Here is an 18,553-nt window from a genome sequence, read left to right as displayed (position 1 = left end):
TCAGCACTATTCTATGCCATAACATACCGAACACCAATGAAGTTACAAAACAGCTCATGCATAATGGTTTTCATAGTTAACCAACAGTGTTACACACTTTATACTTTTTAACTTAGTGTACATTAGCGGAAAGTATTTTTAACTCCTAATTGATAAAAAAGATGATTAGCAAATCATTGATATTAAGTTTTACGGTGCCTTATGGCTGAAATATAATTTCTTTGTAAATGCACAAAGGTCAGGGAAAATGATGGCTCTGGTGTTTTATAAGCATTGAGTCTAAATTTGCTGCTGTAAATAGGTATAATTCTCTTTATTACCGCTGCGTAAAGTAAAAGCTTTAAAAAAATAAACTTTTATACATAAAAATATAGTGCTAGATTTATATATATATAAATTGTACTATATCCACCGGCCTTTACAATTTTCCCCCATAAAATATTTTTTTTCTGGGCACGGGGTAAAAGCCTTATTTATTTCAAAATGACCTGCCCTAAAAAAATATTTATTTAATCAATAAATTATCTTGTCAGTGGTTACCTTCTGTTAGGAAGAACAGAGATAGCAGCGGAACGAGCAGCACCACTATACGTGATAAATAGGTTCCCCATGCTGGTGGCAAGCTCCAAATATATAGGGTGAAACAAAAACAAGACCTTCCGAACAGCAAAAGTGCTTTTCACCCATTGATAAATTTAAACTCAACACTCACTAAACTTGTCCAAATGAGTCTGAAGGGTAGTCGAGGCAGTGGCGGAATTACCATTGGTGCAGCAAGTGGGGTGCACCGGGGACCATGAAGATAATGGGGCCTGCTCCATGGGGACCTAGCGAGCTGTGGACCCCGGTTCCCTCCTTCCCGCTTCCCTGCACCAGGGCCCACAGCTTGCTAGTTCTGGCTCTGAGTCGAGGGTTTGATTACACCTGGATCTTTGAGCCAAACAATATGTTTTAAGCCCTACATTTCCCTGTACATTATAATGTATAAGATATTCTGGTTTCCATGAAGCTTTCCTACTGCATGTGAGCAGTAATTAAACACTTAAAAAAAAAAAAGTGATGGTCACCATGAAGTGAAAAATACTCACAAAATAAGGCTTAAATACATCTACCTATTTTCCCTAAATATTTTAATAGACTGGTATGCGGAAGCTGCCATAGGCTGTGCCCCAAAGAGGTGAAATGAGATAGTCTCCTTATACGGCAGTGTAAGAGTGTCTCTATCTGGTTGACTTATGAAAAAAAATGTTAGTAAAGTAGTTGTCTACTGGGCAGAGCTCTGACTCTTCAGAACGGAGGAGCACCGCTCAGTCAAGTGATAACTACTACTACTCTCCTGACTTGCTTCCCGGTCATTTGACGGGGGAAGAGATATCCTTTCAGTATTACCATCATAATACTTTATTTTATACAACTCCAGAATATTGTATTGGTCCTTTAAGGGATAAACGGCACCAAAAAAGCATGTCACACACATTGGTTTACATATCAAGAAGAACCATACACGCCAGTAGTTATTCATTATATTGTATAGTTTTAGTTTCTCTAATTAACACTAGTACAAATATTGAAATATGGCAACACGTTTGCTGAATTGCAGACTTTCAATGAGGTAGCGCAATGATTGTTATAGGGAATTGTTTCCCATTTGTGAAAGCATTGTTTTCAATGTGTTTTCAGAAAAGCCACCAACAATACAAGCAATTTACGTACTTAAAAAGCACTTTGCACGCAGCATGGCACTTATAATGAGGTTGTGTATACGTAAAATGTTTGCAGCATGCATTGATTTTTCTAATAAATGTATGAATAGTTCCTTTAATTGACTGTTTCACTAGCACTTTCAACTCTAAAGCAGTAAGAAATGCAAAAACCACACATAAACACTACCCAGCATTTTAGTACATTCCTGTGGGGAAGATTGTGATCTCCCAAGAACGCATATATAACACAAAAGAAAGACAAAATAAATTTAAAAAAGCAACATTTTAGAACAAAAATGAGCGTTTGTGTGGATGTAGCTAAGAATCAATGCACAGGGATGATTCAGTTTTTTTCACTTGGGTTGAAGAGAGGGGTAGTGGATTGGAGAATGAAAAATTAGGTTCACATTTTTTCACATTCCAACTTGAGAACAAAAGGCTTCAGAAAAATGTCACTGTAGGTGGAGACTGACAGGATGGTCATATGGAACAATGGCAGGAGTTCTATAGAGTGATTACCTGGTATAACGTTTACGATGGCTGCAGTAGGAAGTAATAGAATGGTCTACAATGGGCAAATGGTGGTGTCTTATGACGTTATAGGAGGGTGATACTTTATGAAGCATTGTGAAAATTTTATCTGCAGTACCTGTGGAGCCAGGCAAGATTAGAGTGAGTTGTGAAGAGGAATGGGCAACATATAGCATACCAACTGCTAATACGCTATATCAACCTAATACTCAGCCATTCTGGCACATGTAGCCCAGCTATAACCGGAGTATAGAAATTGCCCATCCCTGGTTTAGGTGGAGATACATGACAAACTTTGGTGATGATGTGTCTAATGCAATGTGAGGCTCTGCAAGCTCTGTAAAAGCACTGGTCCTGCTATTGTTAACTCACCGATGTGCCTGGGGAGGGTCCGGCTGGTGATTGGTAAGGGGGGTGACATGGACTGTAGGGATGTAGTGTCGTCATCTTGGGAGCAGCCGGCCTGAATGGCACGGAGGTAGCTGTGGCTGCGTGAGCGGAAGTAATTGGGCAGGTGGAGGTCAAAAGCTTCAGTTTGGGATAGTTCAGGGTTCCCAAACACAGCCTGAACCAAGGGGTAACGCTCTCTCTTTTCTTCCACAGCCATTGGGTACCGTACACACTCCTCTTCGGGGACTTGAGACAGGGGGTAACGCTCCCTCTGCTCCTCAGGCACCTGGCACAAAGGGTACCTCTCTCTTGGCTCCTCAGGCACCTGACACAAAGGGTACCTCTCTCTCGGCTCCTCAGGCACCTGACACAAAGGGTACCTCTCTCTCGGCTCCTCAGGCACCTGACACAAAGGGTACCTCTCTCTCGGCTCCTCAGGCACCTGACACAAAGGGTACCTCTCTCTCGGCTCCTCAGGCACCTGACACAAAGGGTACCTCTCTCTCGGCTCCTCAGGCACCTGACACAAAGGGTACCTCTCTCTTTGTTCCTCAGGCACCTGACACAGTGAATATCGTTCTCTCTCTTCTTCCTCTACTTGACAAAGCTGGAATCTTTCCCGAGGTTCCTCTGGAACTTGGCATATAGTATATCTTTCTATTGGCTCTTCTGGAACCTGACACAATGGGTACCGATCCCTCTGCTCCTCTGCCACTTGGCATAGCTGGTACCTTTCCCTCTGCTCTTCTATTTCTTGCGTTTGGTACTGTAGGAGGCAGCGTGGTTCAGTATCCTATGTGGGTAGAGAAATAAGGGAATTTTATTATTCAACCACTTAAACACCTATTCTGCCATTAATAGCACCAACTCAAGTGCCATTATAAGAGATATATTCATACTGTACATGTGTGGGTGAATTATAACAGTCATTGGCACAGGGCGTTTTTCACACCAAAGGTCACAACTTTACATTCTTTTTTTCATACCTGATCATTTAAATGACTGAAACAATTAAAGGACACAAAACTGGAATTATGCGCTGAGGACAATTTTGCTTGAAAAAAATTAATTTTATGTTTTCTTGCAACATAATTAAGACTTGTTTGAAAAGAAAGTGTAAATGTTTAAAAATACAACAATTTTTTTTAAATGAATTTCTAGGGGCATATTCAATTACGATTCGCGGCTGCGATTACGCATGGCCGCACGGGTCCTGATAACGCAACATTGTGGATTTCGGGTGCGCACAGAAATCCCCGATATTGCGCTACCGTAATGACGCATTATAAGCGCAGCAATCTCGGCCGCGAATTGTAATTGAATACTCCCCCTAGTGTTATTAATTTGCACTATAGAAACACAGACAAAAGAACAAAAGGTCTCTGTTAGAACTCTCTTCTCTTCCTCTACGTTTCCTGTTTCATTATTACTAGAGATGCTCAGGCTCGATTCCGAGAACCGAACACACTCGAACTTAGCAGATCCGAGTGCCGAGGTACTTTCGCCAGCTTTTGGAATTGAAAACAAGACAAAACGTCATCGTTACGTCGTCGGATCTCGGGAGTTTTGGATTCTATAAGTACCGCCCTCAACGGCGATCTCACAGAGCGACACAAAAGGGGTAGCACAGTCTGTAGAGCAGTTGGGCAACGTCATAGGTAGAATAGAAAGAGGAGGGGGTAGCAGTGTTCTTTAAAGTCTACAGTGACATTCAGGAGAGCTCCATTGCTAATTGTCATTGCTGAAATAGAATTAATAATAGGTCTGACAGGCTTGGTCTTCTAAATCTGCAGTCCATAATGTACAGTGTTATATAGGTAACACACAAAGAGGAGAGCTCCATTGCTAATTGTCATTGCTGAAATACAAATACTAGGACTGGCAGGCTTGGTCTTCTAAATTTGCAGTCAAATTGTATGGTGTTATATAGGTAACACACAAAGAGGAGAGCTCCATTGCTCCATTGCTAATTGTTATAGCTGAAATCCAAATACTAGGGCAGGCAGGCTTGGTCTAAATCTGCAGTTACATTTTACTGTACCATAGCTCATTCAGAAACAGGAGAGGTGGCAGGGTTCAGTGCTTAAACAGAAATTGTAATAATAAGGCTGTCAGTGTTCTTAAAAGTCTCCAGTGACATTCTACTGTGCCATAGCTCATACGGAAACAGGAGCAGTGGCATTGTTCTTGTCACTCTCCAATCTCAGTCATGATGATTTTAATCCCTCTACCTTATGTGCTAAAGTCTATGTTCAAGTGCATAGTGGTTTTAAGTCAGGGAAAAAGAAAAAATTTTTTACTGTAGAAAAACAGAAAATTGCCAACATGCCATTCTACCCAAAATATTACCAAGCATATCAGCATCAGCTAGCTCCCTTCTCTCAGCTAGATCTCAGCACCTGCAATCTACACTGTCATCATATTCACACTCATCAGTGTGTACATCATCCTCAAACAATACTAATTCATCCACGATGGAATCCACCATCACAGAAGTCTGTGTACTTTGATGTAATTGCCGGTAATGGCCTTCCTCATGGAATTTGTAGTTCATTTTACGGAAGAGCTGTCACGATTTTTGGGCAGTTCTTTTAGATCAGACCAAGGGTAAATGTATCAAGCTGAGAGTTTTCCGGCGGGTTTGAAAAACCAATCAGATTCTAGCTTTCATTTATTTTGTACATTCTTCAAAATGATAGCTAGAATCTGATTGGTTGCTATTGGCAACATCTCCACTTTTCAAACCCGCCGGAAAATTCTCAGCTTGATACATTTACCCCCAAATGTCAAAATGTTGTGCAGACTCATCTGCACCACTGGGTTACTTGGGAAAGCTAAGTTTTTTCCTAGCAGCGATTTCCAGAGAAACTGAAGGATGAGACGTCATTGTATCATGTACCACTTGCGCTTGAACTTGCTGACCAGGAGCTCATTGCATCTCTTGAGATTTGAGCCAGTTGGAAAGAAAGAAAAGACATAGCTCTTAAACCTAGGATCAAGCACAGTTGCCAAAATGTAATGATGTTGATAACTCTTGGATCCTGGCGACGCGAATAAAGTACTTAATCTACAAGTCCAACATAATTAGCGGAATTGCTTTGATTTATTTCCGCCTTCAATTTCCCTTGCTGCTTTTCAAAAAGTCTAGTTAAGGGAATCAGTTGACTGAAGCTAACAGTGTCTGCACTCTCTTCACAGGTGACTACTTCGAGTGGTTTCAGCACCTTGCACAACACGGAAAGTATTCTCCACTGCGCTGGACATTCTCACTGCAGCTGCTGCATTCTCCTACATGCTGGTGCAGAATCCCGAAAATTACCCTAAATATTTCGGGACACAGAGAGCATCTCCTGCATGTCATTGTCATTTTTAAAAAAGTTCTGTACCACCAAGTTGATTGTGGGAGCAAAAACAGGGAATGTGATGGAATTCCCCCCACCTGTAATGCTCTAACAATATTGGTGGCGTTATCAGAAATCACATATCCTCAGGAGAGTCCAAGCAGGATAAGCCATGTTGCAATGACATCCCTTAGATTTTCAAACAGGTTGTCAGCGGTATTACCTCTGACCTGCGCCTTGTCTCGTCTCTGATAACCACCTCTCACTCCCGCCTTCAAGACTTCTCCCGTGCTGCTTCCCACTTATGGAATTCCCTACCACGCTCAATCAGACTTTCCCACAGACTTCAAATCTTTTGATGTTCTTCGAAAACCCTTCTCTATTTTAGAGGTGAACTTATCCTCGATAACACTATTCACACTAATCTACCCTCACAACCATCCCAATCTCCACTCTGAGCCACACTCGCTCCTCTTGTTTCAGCTGTGCCCTTTTCCCTTTAGAATGTGAGCTCTCTAATGAGCAGGGCCCTCCATACCTTTGTTTTCATGTCTCCATTAATTTTGTCTGCCTTATCTGTGCTTGTTTTACGTATGTCCTGTTTTATGTATGTCCTTGTCTTCCCTACTGTACGGTGCTGTGGAGCACTGTGGTGCCTTACAAATCTACGATAATAATAATAATACTAATAATAAAAATAATAATAATAATAATAATATGCCTCTTAGTGAAGCCGGTGATACACAGAGTAGCTGTTAGTTAAGTGTACAGTGGGTAGAATGGCATTTTGTAGCCCAAATATTAAATTTTTACAAACCTTCTGGTAGAGGTGAGGAATAGCTTTTCTAGTAAAATGGTGTCATGATGGAATTTGGTAACATGGACACAAGACCTCAATTAACTGTCTAAAACCAACTGCATTAATAGTGGATATTGGACGCAGATCTAATACTAGCACAGTCGTAATGGCGTCTGTGATCTGCTTTGCGACTGGGTGACAGCTTTCATACTTGCTTCCTCTTGCAAAGGATTGTTTAACAGTCAATTGTTGTAAACTACTAGTAGTCTTCTTCTTGGTCTGCTTCTGGGATGAAGATCCACCCCAGCAGCAGCAGTGGTACTAACGCTCAAGGATTCTTCTGAGGAAACCAGGATAGTGGAGGAGTCATCTAGCCTTAAAAACTTGAATGTAGGACTAACTCTGATCACTAGTGAGGATATTGATGAGGAAAGTGTTGTGGGTATAGATTGCAGGTGCCAGGATCTAGCTAAGAGAAGGGACCTAGCTGATGCTGGATTGCTTGTTTTTTTTTCCATTAGCATAAGTTTCAGATTTTCCCAACAGCTTGTCATGAACTCACTTCAAATGGCGTAACATGGATGAGGTTCCTAGATGGTTAAGGTCCCTACCTCTACTGACTGTGGCTTTACAATGCTGCAAATGGCTAGACAACTGTTGTCAGAATTTGGGTAAAAATAATTCCACACATAAGAGGTGGATTTTTTGGTCTTATGCCCAGGCATGACAATGGCCTTCTTCTTATCACGTGCAAGAACTGCTGCAGTCTTAGTTTGAAAGTGTATGAAAATAATATTGTGACCTGTGAGGTGGTCAAAATTGACTGCAAATGACTGGAAATTAGTGTTATTGAGGTTAATAATAATGTAGGAACAATATATTTTAGCTATTTTTCTAAAAAATCCAGATCCAAAACCAAAATACACTAGGGCGGTTTTGCCAAAACCAAAACATGAAGTTAATCCAGATCCAAAACCAAAACCAAAACCAGAACACGGGGGTCAGTCGACATCTCTAATTATTACAATGGTGTTAAGACAATTTATAAATCATTTAAATGTCATAATTCAATAAATTACTAATAGTATTCTTTGATATTCCAAATAGAATGCTTTTTATTTTTTTTATTTTTTTCAGAAAACACTGCAAGGTCCTTGACCTAAGTGTATAACATATGCAGCATACCTGTCATATGGGTGCTTAGCTTGCCCATGTATATTAGCCTAGCCTTTGTATGTCAGGAATTTATATCTATCTAAACTACCTATCTAGGCTAAAAAACATGGCTGCGCAAAGCGCCAATATTCTGTTAGCCAACTCATGGAGCGGCGTTGGGTAGAGAGAAATAAATATTGCTCTCAACTTGATCATCAACGTAGACGGGGCTGGTTGCTGCTATTGTGGGGGGATGTACAGTGTGCCCCCCCCTGCAAAAGACACAACCAATGAGTTTCATTGATACATTTTATTAATGAGCCTCTTTATTACAGTATCAATGAAGTTCCTTGCGGTTAGATCCCACGTGGGGTAGAGACGCTACTAACCAATCAGAGTGGCTTTCTCGCTCCTTGACCAATCAGAGCAAAGCTGTTCTGCATTGGTTAGTTGCTGACAAGCTTCCTGGTCAATGAGCAGTCCCAATTGTCCATATGTTTTATGTTCTTCTCTGTAGATTAAAAGCCTGAAGAAAGAAGAGGATCCCCATGGATTAAGGCTTTAAATAAATTGGTAAATGAGAGTTTGGGTGAGTCTTTATTTAAATATATTTTTGATGTGGCACTACTGGACCCAGCATGCCCTGGATGCCAGGACATACTAATAGCTGTAGTTCTACAAGTGCTAGCACTGTCTGTAAGCCATGACTTTGCTAACACTTGTAGTGCTATAAGCGTCCAGCATGCACAAGTAGTTTATGGCTGCCAGGACTCATCATCATCAACACGGATTGTTGCATCAGAGGTCGGGTACCTGAAATAGATACAACTCTTAACAGGCCTATCTGCACCTGTGTCCACCTCTGGTTATATCACCAATACATGAACATGTCTTTACAGTACCTGACCTACGTTCTTTTGAGAATTAATATTCCACATAGGTATTGGCAGGGGTGCTGAGAGGGGGTGAAGTGGGTACAAATTACTGGGTCCCAGTCTGCCTGGGCGGCCCCGGGCTCCACAGTCTGTTAATTTTTTTTTCTACCAGCAGGTGGCGCACTCGCAAATTCAGGGGGTGTGGGAAATGTCAAGGGGGAGGAAATGAGCTGACAGCTGTCAGCAGCTCCCAGTCCCTGGACTGTGTATAACATCACACACAATGTATGACAGCACACACAGTGTATGACATCACACATCCTTTTCTCCACTGATTTTTGAGCTGCGAGCAAAAATGTGCATTGAAATTACCGTTGTAATGGTAATAGTGCTCGGGCCGCCTTGTTCTCAACCCCTATATATTTTAGTGGGGGACAAATACAATCTGGTATATATCTGGTATACATTTTCTCTAATAGCCACATTGATAGAACATTTAGCAATTTTCTTCCTGATAGTGAACCATTCCCGCTTAGAGAGACTCCCAGCTAGATCCCATGAAGATCCCATGACCCAAATTATATAATATGCCAGAATCAATTGATAGAATATTGAAATTATCCCTCTTCTTCCTACTGAGTAATCGCAGAGGTTTCCAAGTTGTGAAAGATGTCTTAGCCGAGTTTGGATGAAAATGTACTGAGTGGAGTATTTGGTTTCTTTCACAAAGATCCTCAAAGGAGGATGGTGAAAATTGTACTTGAACAAAAATTCCCTTTTGATTCCACGGGTTGGCAAATTTAGCCGAGTTCACTGGAGGAAACAGAGGGTGTCGCCAAATTAAGAGAGGTGCATCCCCCTGATTTCTATTTACTGCTAAATTTTGTCCCATGTATCAAGAGTGTATTTACATTATATTTATATACATATTTACATTCCAAGAACTTACTAGTAGGTTAATTGGCTGCTATTAAAATTGACTTCAGTCTCTCTCGGTCTGTGTGTATGTATGTTACGGAATTTAGACTGTAAGCTCCAATGGGGCAGGGGCTGATGTGAGTGAGTTCTCTGTACAGTGCTGCGGAATTAGTGGCGCTATATAATAGCTGATGATGATGATGACTTTGCCTTCCCACACAACAACTCTCTGTGACAGTTGTGTTTGTCTAGGCTATTCTGCACTTCTATGCTGTTTTCCAGGAAAAGACTGTGAAAGGGAGAGGCTAAAATACATGCCATTAGCTTTTAGGACCTGAATTTTACCATAGCTGCTGCTATGGCTATTGTCACACCCTTGCTTGCTGCATATATTTGATATTTAGATTAGGGGGTCTTGCAGTGTATTCCAATGACAAATGAATAAATAAACCTGTTCCGTATAGGATATTAAAAAATGGCAGGCAGAATTAAAAAATAACATTGTATCAATTCTGACATTTGAAGAAGGTGTTTAAAACCATTCTAATACCATTGTATTAATGAAAGAGGAAATGTTCATTTGTGACATAGAGAACAGGGAAGTTCTAACACACACCTATTGTGTTTTCAAGTGGCAAATAATAACAGGGAACAGGCACTTCAAGCTCATACAATAGTATTCATTTTCTACAATTACGTTGAAAAAAGTCTTAGTTTTTTTTTAACTATTTATTTTGAAACCTCAAAAATAGTTTACATGAGTTTACAAACATACTTTCAGTTCAACAGCATGTTGCTCATGGTACAAGAGTTCAAACAGGTAACGTAGAGTAACCTAACTTGCTACAGCAATGTGGTAATCAAGTGGGAATAACAGATAAAAGAAGAGGACAGGCTCATGTACAGAGGATAAATGAAACAATTAGGATGGAGCAGTGGTTATATGTTTTACAGTGTGGGGGGGGGGGAGTCAGGGAGTAGTGGGGGGGGGGTATACACGGCAGTGTTTCGCTCAGGTAATCCCAGTTACTGGGGCGTGATGTGTGTGGAGCCACGACGTCCACACCTCCGGGAATTTGGGCACGGTATCATTCAGAAGGGCGGTGATATATTCCGTGGAGGAAACAAACCAAATGCGATTAAGTAGTTCTGTCTTCGAGGGTGACGTAGTTTGTTTCCATGCACGTGCAATAAGCAATTTGGACGCCTGCCATATATGTGCTATTAACCAGTTGGTGGCCTTGTCGACCCCAGGGATGGGTTGGTTAAGTAGTATCTGTACAGGTATCTTGGGGACTCTAATACCAGTTGCTTGGTGAGCTAAAGCCAGGGTGAGATCCCAAAAGGTCTGTTTAATAGGGCATTCCCACTAAATGTGCAAGAAAGTGCCCTGAGCTCCACAAAGACGCCAACATCGGTCTCCCACTGATAGGTATATATGATGACGTTTTCCTGGAACCAGGTACCAATGTGTATATATTTTGTAACAATTTTCCTGTACACCCGCATTAATGGAGACCTTAGCTGTAAGTGCGCGGATGATGGACCACTCGTTGCTGCCCAGTGAGATCCGAGGTCACGCTGCCATGCTTATTCGTGAGGTTCGAGTATTTAGTTAGATGTTGCAGTAAGCATGCAATACAAAATTGATATGTTGTCTCTGCGCCCAGCAGAGTGTAAGCATTTTCGTTCAAAGGAGGAGAATATGCAGAGTTGTGTAGATCGGGATTGGGATTGTCTAAAATTTTTAATTTGTATGTATTGGAATTGTGTGGCGGGAGGAGGGTGGCATTTTATCCAAATTTCTTTGTATGATGCAGGGGCTGTTTTCCGCATAATGTGTAGGAAGCGGTCAATTATCTGTGATCTCCACCACTGGCGGAAACAATGGATGAGTCCAAGTGAGCGTCAGGGGAGACGGGTAGGGGGCTAACGCGTGGTGTTTGTTAACCAGGTCCCATGTGATTAATGTGAAGAAAATAGAGGGACACTTGTATGCCGAGGTGGGTCTGCAAGTTCTGGGGAGACATGGAAGGTGGTGCATAGGTGCATCTGTAGTCAGCGCGTTTTCTATGTCCACCCACTTCTTTAATCCTGGGTTGAGGTACATGAGATGATGTTGCTAATTAAAAAGTTGTATATACTGAAAATTACATTCAGAAATACAAAAGCAGTACAGTGTTTGGTCAGCATAGTACCATAGTAACAATACAGAAACTTAAAAACAGGAAGGCTACACTCCATATTAAATGATCAGTCTGACTTTTATTCCAATGCTGCTGCTTGGCATTTTCTCAAGTTGTACTTTCCCTCACAGAGATAGAACTCTCTCCTTACCTGGCACAGACTGCTCTCCTCTGTTACACTCTCAGTCAACTGATTGTAATCCTCATCCCAGCTCGGGAACTTAGGGGGAGACAAGATGTCCATGGAGTCCACACGGTCCAGACTCCTGGGGGAACAGCAGGAAAAAACGTTAGTAAGAAAGAAACAGGACTGACATAGGTACGTTATAAACATTTAAAGCAGCCATACCACATAAAAAGATTTTTTTTCCTTTAAATAGCAAGTACCTTTCAAGCATACATCTAAATGTCATTTTCTTAGCTGATCTCCTACAAATCATTAACTCCTCTTCAAAATATCTCTGGAGGAGAGTCCAATAAGGCTGACATTCACACAGACTCACAGCTCTCAGGGGCGTACCAAAGCCTCTCTCTTTACTACATAATGTACCATGCGACTGTGGTTGCCATGATAGTCACATGACACTGTGCAGAATTGTAAGCACATTATCAGTAATAGCTGCCACATGACACTGTGCAGAATTGTAAGCACATTATCAGTAATAGCAGCCTGAAGAAACAAAACAAGGAAAAATGGTAATTACCAAGAGTCTTCTTATAGTCTACCACAGTGATGTAAGTTAAAAAACACACCTCACTTTTTAATGGTATTTCTTCTTTAAAGACAACCCTGAGTCCCCTTATGTAGGGTAATACAATGTTACAGAAATAACTTTTCTAGAGCAATAGGATGAGTTGTATTAGGATTTACGGAACAGTACATCACACTAAGGGGTATATTTACTAAACTGTGGGTTTGAAAAAGTGGAGATGTTGTCTATAGCAACCAATCAGATTCTAGCTTTCACGTATTTATTGCATTCAACAAAATGACAGTTGGAATCTGATTGGCTGCTATAGGCAACATCTCCACTTTTTCAAACCCACAGTTTAGTAAATATACACCTGAGTGTATATGACTGCATTAGGACACATGACAATTTCCAGATCATACTCATATAAACAAACCCTGCTACACCTTTATACTAAGTAAATTGTTGAAGTTCGAGTTTTATATAGGTAACATGTAAATAAGGTTACATGGATTAAAAGGATAATTTACGGCGAGAATGTATGGCATTTTTCAATGTATATTCTTTATAGTCACATTGGAACCATTGTCTTTGGTGTAAAATGCAACATAATCTGCAAAGGGACTTACGCGTATGCATTATTGGTGTGCATGAGGAGTACAGAAATGTGTATTTTACTCAAAAAAAAAAACCATATGTCTAACTGTACATGGACCAATTATGTAGATTGTTGAGGTCACAATAAACAGATATGCAGTAAAAAATTAGTTTGACAAGCTTGTAAAAAAATATTTAGCAAAGATGTTATATAACCCAGGGCTTCTTTGTTCTAACTTACAAACACAAACATTGTACAAAGAAGCATTTATAGATGTTCATTTCCTCCTCTTTATACTGCCTTTGATGACTGTTATTTGCCATCACTACTCAGTATCAAACTGTCAGGCGCTGTCCCCGCAGTTCCAGTGCTGCCGAGGATGGCTGACTGACCTCTTCCGGCCGCAAGCATACCGTTGCCTAGCAACGGGGCATAATCAGCTCTCACACTCCCTGGTATTCTTGTGCACCTGTGCACTAGTCTGTCCTTGTAGCCTAGCAACGGGGACGCTTCCCTGCCTCGTTGGCTCTCAAAAAACCGAGCCCACCTGAGCTTCGCCGATCCGAGTACTGAGCCCGCAAGTGAAAACTAGGCAAAACATCATTGTTGCGTCGTCGGATCTTTCCAGTTTTGGATTCTATAAATACTGCCCTCCACAGCGTTCCAGCGCCATTTCACAGAGAGACACAGAAGGGGTAGCATGGTTCTTGGCAGTCTCTAGTGCAGTTGGGCAGTGTCATATCTAAAACAGACAGAGGAGCGGTGGCAGTTTTTTTTAAAGTCTCCAGTGACATTCTACTGAGTTATAGCTCACACAGAAACAGGAGAGGTCCATTGCTCCTTTGCTTTTTGTCATTGCCGAAATAAAAATAATAGGGCTTTCAGTGTTCTTCAACATCTGCAGTCACATTGTACTGTGTTATTATTGCTCACAAAGAAATAGGAGAGGTCCCCGTTTTGTTGTCAGTCTACAGTCTATGTGGCATTTCTCCATTGGTAATTGTCATTGCTGAAATAGAAATAATAGGGCTGTCAGTGTTCTTCAAAATCTGCAGTCACATTGTACTGTGTTATCAAAATGGATTCACAGCAGTACACAGAAGACCAGGAGCACCAAGCAGCTGCTGGCACCAGTCATGATGATAGTAATCCCTCTACGTCATCTGCTAAAGCCTATGTTAAAGTGCATAGTGTTTTTAAGTCAGGGAAAAAAATGTAAAAAAACACATTTTACCTTGGTAAAGAAAAAAGACTTGTAATCCAGGCAAGTTACAGAAAAAAATAAAATTGCCAACATGCCAATCTACACACGCAGTGGCAAGGAAAGAATTAGGCCTTTGCCTTTCTCTATGAGTGCTGGTTCTGCAACTGTCACTGAGGCATCTTCTTGTAAGGTCAGTCATGACCAAGCAAGACCTTGTCATTCTGACTCAAAAAGTGGTGCCCAAATACTTTTACGTATAAAAGTTGAGCTGGAAGAAAACAGTAAAGCATTAGAAGAAAATGTATGTTCAGATTCAGAAATGACACAAATCCCTGAGGAGAATCTATCCACAAGTGCTATGTGTAATCCTGACCTTTCTGATACTGTTTCCATAAAGAAGCCTCCTTTCAGCAGTTCTGCAGATGTGTGGAAGAGCAGCCCAAGTGTAGCCAGTGATACACAATTTGAAGATGCCCTTTTGGAGTTGCAACAGGGTGAGAGGGATATTTGTGTAGCTGACGACGGCGCTAATGATGATGTTGATAAGGATGATGTTGTTTGTGTAAGTCATGCACCAGTGGAAGCAGTTCTTGCATGTGATAAGAAGAAGGCCATTGTCATGCTTGGGCTAAGACCAAAAAATCCACCTCTTGTGTGTGGAATTATTTTTACCCAAATCCTGACAACAGTTGTCTAGCCATTTGTAGCATATATAAAGCCACAGTCAGTAGAGGTAGGGACCTTAACCGTCTAGGAACCTCATCCATGTTACGCCATTTGAAGTGTGTTCATGGCAAACTGTTGGGAAAATCTGAAACTTATGCTAAAGAAAAAAAAAACAAGCAGTCCAGCATCAGCTAGGTCCCTTCTCTCAGCTAGATCCCGGCACCTGCAATCTACATCCACAACACTTTCCTCATCAATATCCTCACAAGTGATCGGAGTTAGTCCTGCATTCAAGTTTTTAAGGCTAGATGACTCCTCCCCTATCCAGGACTCTTCAGAAGAATTCTTGAGTGTTAGTCCCGGTGCTGCTGCTGCTGCTGGGGGTGGATCTTCATCCCAGAAGCAGACCAAGAAGAAGACTACTAGTAGTTTACAACAATTGACTGTTAAACAATCCTTTGCAAGAGGAAGCAAGTATGAAAGCTGTCACCCAGTCGCAAAGTGGATCACAGATGCCATGGGGACTAGGCTAGTATTAGATCTGCGTCCAATATCCACTATTAATGCAGCTGGCTTTAGACAGTTAATTGAGGTCTTGTATCTCTGTTACCAAATTCCATCACAACACCATTTTACTAGAAAAGCTATTCCACACCTGTACCAGAAGGTTCTTAAAAATTTAATTATTGGGCTACAAAATGCCATTCTACCCACTGTACACTTAAGCACAGATATGTAGACAAGAGGAACTGGGCAAACTAAAGATTATGACTGTGACAACCCACTGGGTTGGTGATTCGCCTTCATCAGCAGGAACAGCAGCAGTATGTACCCAAGTACGTCACATTTCTCAGAGTCAGGCTACTTTGTGTATCACCGGCTTCACCAAGAGGCATACAGCTGACAATCTTTTACAAAAACTAAGGGATGTCATTGCAACATGACTTATCCCGCTTGGACTCTCCTCAGGATATGTCATTTCTGATAACGCCACCAATATTGTGAGAGCATTACAGGTGGGTGAATTCCATCACATTCCCTGTTTTGCTCACACAATAAACTTGGTGGTGCAGAGCTTTTTAAAAAATGACAAGGACGTGCAGGTGATGCTGTCTGTGGCCCATAAAATATCTGGACATTTCCACTATTCAGCAACAGTATGTAGGAGATTGCAGCAGCTACAAGAGCAATTTAATTTGCCCTGCCACCATCTGAAGAAAGAGGAGGTAACAAGGTGGAATTCCACCCTGTATATGCTTCTGAGGATGGAGGAAAAGCAAAAAGCCATTCATGCTTACTCCATAAGCCATGACATTGGGAAAGGAGGTGGGAGGTGGGATGTATTATAGTCAAGCGCAGTGGAGAATACTCTCCGTGTTGTGCAAGGTGCTGAAACCATTCAAAGTAGTCACCTGTGAAGTGAGTTCAGACACTGCTAGCTTCAGTCAACTGATTCCCTTAACTAGACTTTTTGAAAAGCAGCAAGAGAAATTGAAAGCGGAAATGAATCAAAACAATTCCGCTAATTATGTTGGAGCCAATTGATTCCCTTAATTAGACTTTTGGAAAAGCAGTTTGAGAAACTGAAGGAGAAGATGAAACAAAGCAATTATGCTAAGTATGTCGGACTTGTAGAACAAGTACTTTATTCGCTCCGCCAGTATCCAAGAGTTATCAAGATTTTAAAATCGGATGACTACATTTTGGAGACTGTGCTTGATCCTAGGTTTAAGAGCTATGTCTTCTCTTTGTTTCCAACTGACCCAGATATCAAGAGATGCAAGGAGCTCCTGCTGAGCAAGATGACAGCTCAAGTGTTAGGTGACAAGACAGCGTCTCCTCCTTCAGTTTCTCAGTTACCTGCTACTAGGAAAAAAATTAGATTTCCCAAGACACCCAGGGATGATGCAGATGATTCAGCACAACATTTTGACATCTGGGGGTAAATGTATCAATCTGCGGGTTCTTCAACACCCGCGTGTTCAGCCTCTTCCGCGATTAAATTTCAAGCGGCGCTGCATTGTAAAGGGTTAACTTCCCTTTACAATGCAGCGCCGCTTGAAATTTAATCGCGGAAGAGGCTGAACACGCGGGTGTTGAAGACCCCGCAGATTGATACATTTACCCCCTGGTCTGGTCTAAAAGAATTGACCAAAAAACGTGACACCTCTGCCGTAACTCCACCTGATCCTACTATCCACATCCAAAGGATGGTGGAGGATTATTTTAACGACAGCATAGAAATAGACACATCAGACAGTCAGACAGGAAAAAAAGGGAATTTGGAGACCCATGTACCAACTTGCTTTGCACTACCTAAGCTGCCCACTCTCCAGTGTGTACTCGGAAAGAGTTTTCAGCACAGCCGGGAACCTTGTCAGCGATTGGAGTAGGAGGCTACTTCCTCAAAATGTGGAAAAGATGATGTTCATAAAAATGAACTACAATTTCCAAGAGGAAGGCCTTTCCCACCAATTACATCAAAATACAGAGACTTCTGTAATGGTGGATTCCAGCGGTGATGAATTAATAATGTGTGAGGATGATGTACACACTGATGAGTGTGAGGATGAGGCTGAGGATGATGACAACAACATCTTGCCACAGTAGAGTTTATTAACAGCACTGTTAGCTTAGGTGTCTTAAGCCAATTGTTGTTTTGTGGGGGCCCAAACAAACCAAGCACTTCAGCCACAAAAGTGGCACTCCTTGTTGTTGAAGTGCTTGGTTTGTTAAAGTGTGCATGTCCTTTTTAAGATTCAACATAAGGGTGGATGGGAGGGCCCAAGGACAATTCCATCTTGCACCACTTTTCCATTCAGCTACCGCTGTGTGCCAATGTTACCTAAATGTTCTATATACTGTTGTGTTCTTTGCTAAACTCAAAGACACCCATTGATGATGCAGATGATTCAGCACACCATTTTGACATCTGGTCTGGTCAATTGTTAAAGAATTGACCAAACTTAGTGACACCTCTGCTGTAACTCCACCTGATCCTACTATCAACTATCAACATCCAAAGAATAGTAGAGGATTATTATAATTTTTTTTGAACGGTATAAAGACAACAGTTTTATTAACAAAGAACAATGTTGCTTGCAGAAGTAATGTAAGCATGGATATCTAAATAGACGTGTATATGTATTACTCAAACCTTCCACTTTGTGCAATACTGATGAAACACCAGCAAAGTGTTTGTAATCTGCACTTTAAATGAAAGGTGCCTAGCTATATTTTAATTTTTTGGGTACTGGGGCTTATTTGAAGCTCACTGATGACCTTGCTTTTTGCTGTGAATTTCAATTGTATTGTCTGGAACAAGATCCGATATACTCATGTCAGAGTGATCACAGCCATTTACCCTTCTGAAGTTTGTTTTCAATCAGCCTTTCAATTGCTTCTCTCTCATATTTGTGACCACATATTTATTTTTGTTTTTCACTGGGTTCACCATCTCCAACTGTGTTATAGGAGTACTCTGGGTGATGGCAA

At 41.3% G+C, this 18,553-nt stretch overlaps 1 protein-coding gene across 2 annotated transcripts in view; it reads right to left on the bottom strand.

Moving 5' to 3' along the window:
• DLGAP4 (DLG associated protein 4) overlaps positions 1–18,553 on the bottom strand; it is a 127,849-nt gene that overhangs the window by 48,813 nt on the left and 60,483 nt on the right. For both annotated transcript variants that reach the window (XM_075177623.1, XM_075177624.1), the window contains exons 5-6: positions 12,050–12,164; positions 2,607–3,417 (exon numbers count right to left, since the gene is read on the bottom strand). In XM_075177623.1, the coding sequence (XP_075033724.1) occupies positions 2,607–3,417; positions 12,050–12,164 (926 nt within the window). The remainder of the gene's footprint in view (positions 1–2,606; positions 3,418–12,049; positions 12,165–18,553) is intronic.

Source organism: Mixophyes fleayi, chromosome 6 (genome assembly GCF_038048845.1).
Source record: "Mixophyes fleayi isolate aMixFle1 chromosome 6, aMixFle1.hap1, whole genome shotgun sequence".
Taxonomy (NCBI): Eukaryota; Metazoa; Chordata; class Amphibia; order Anura; family Limnodynastidae; genus Mixophyes; species Mixophyes fleayi.
Note: the sequence above shows the minus strand (reverse complement) of the source record. Positions and strands in the feature narration are given on the sequence as shown.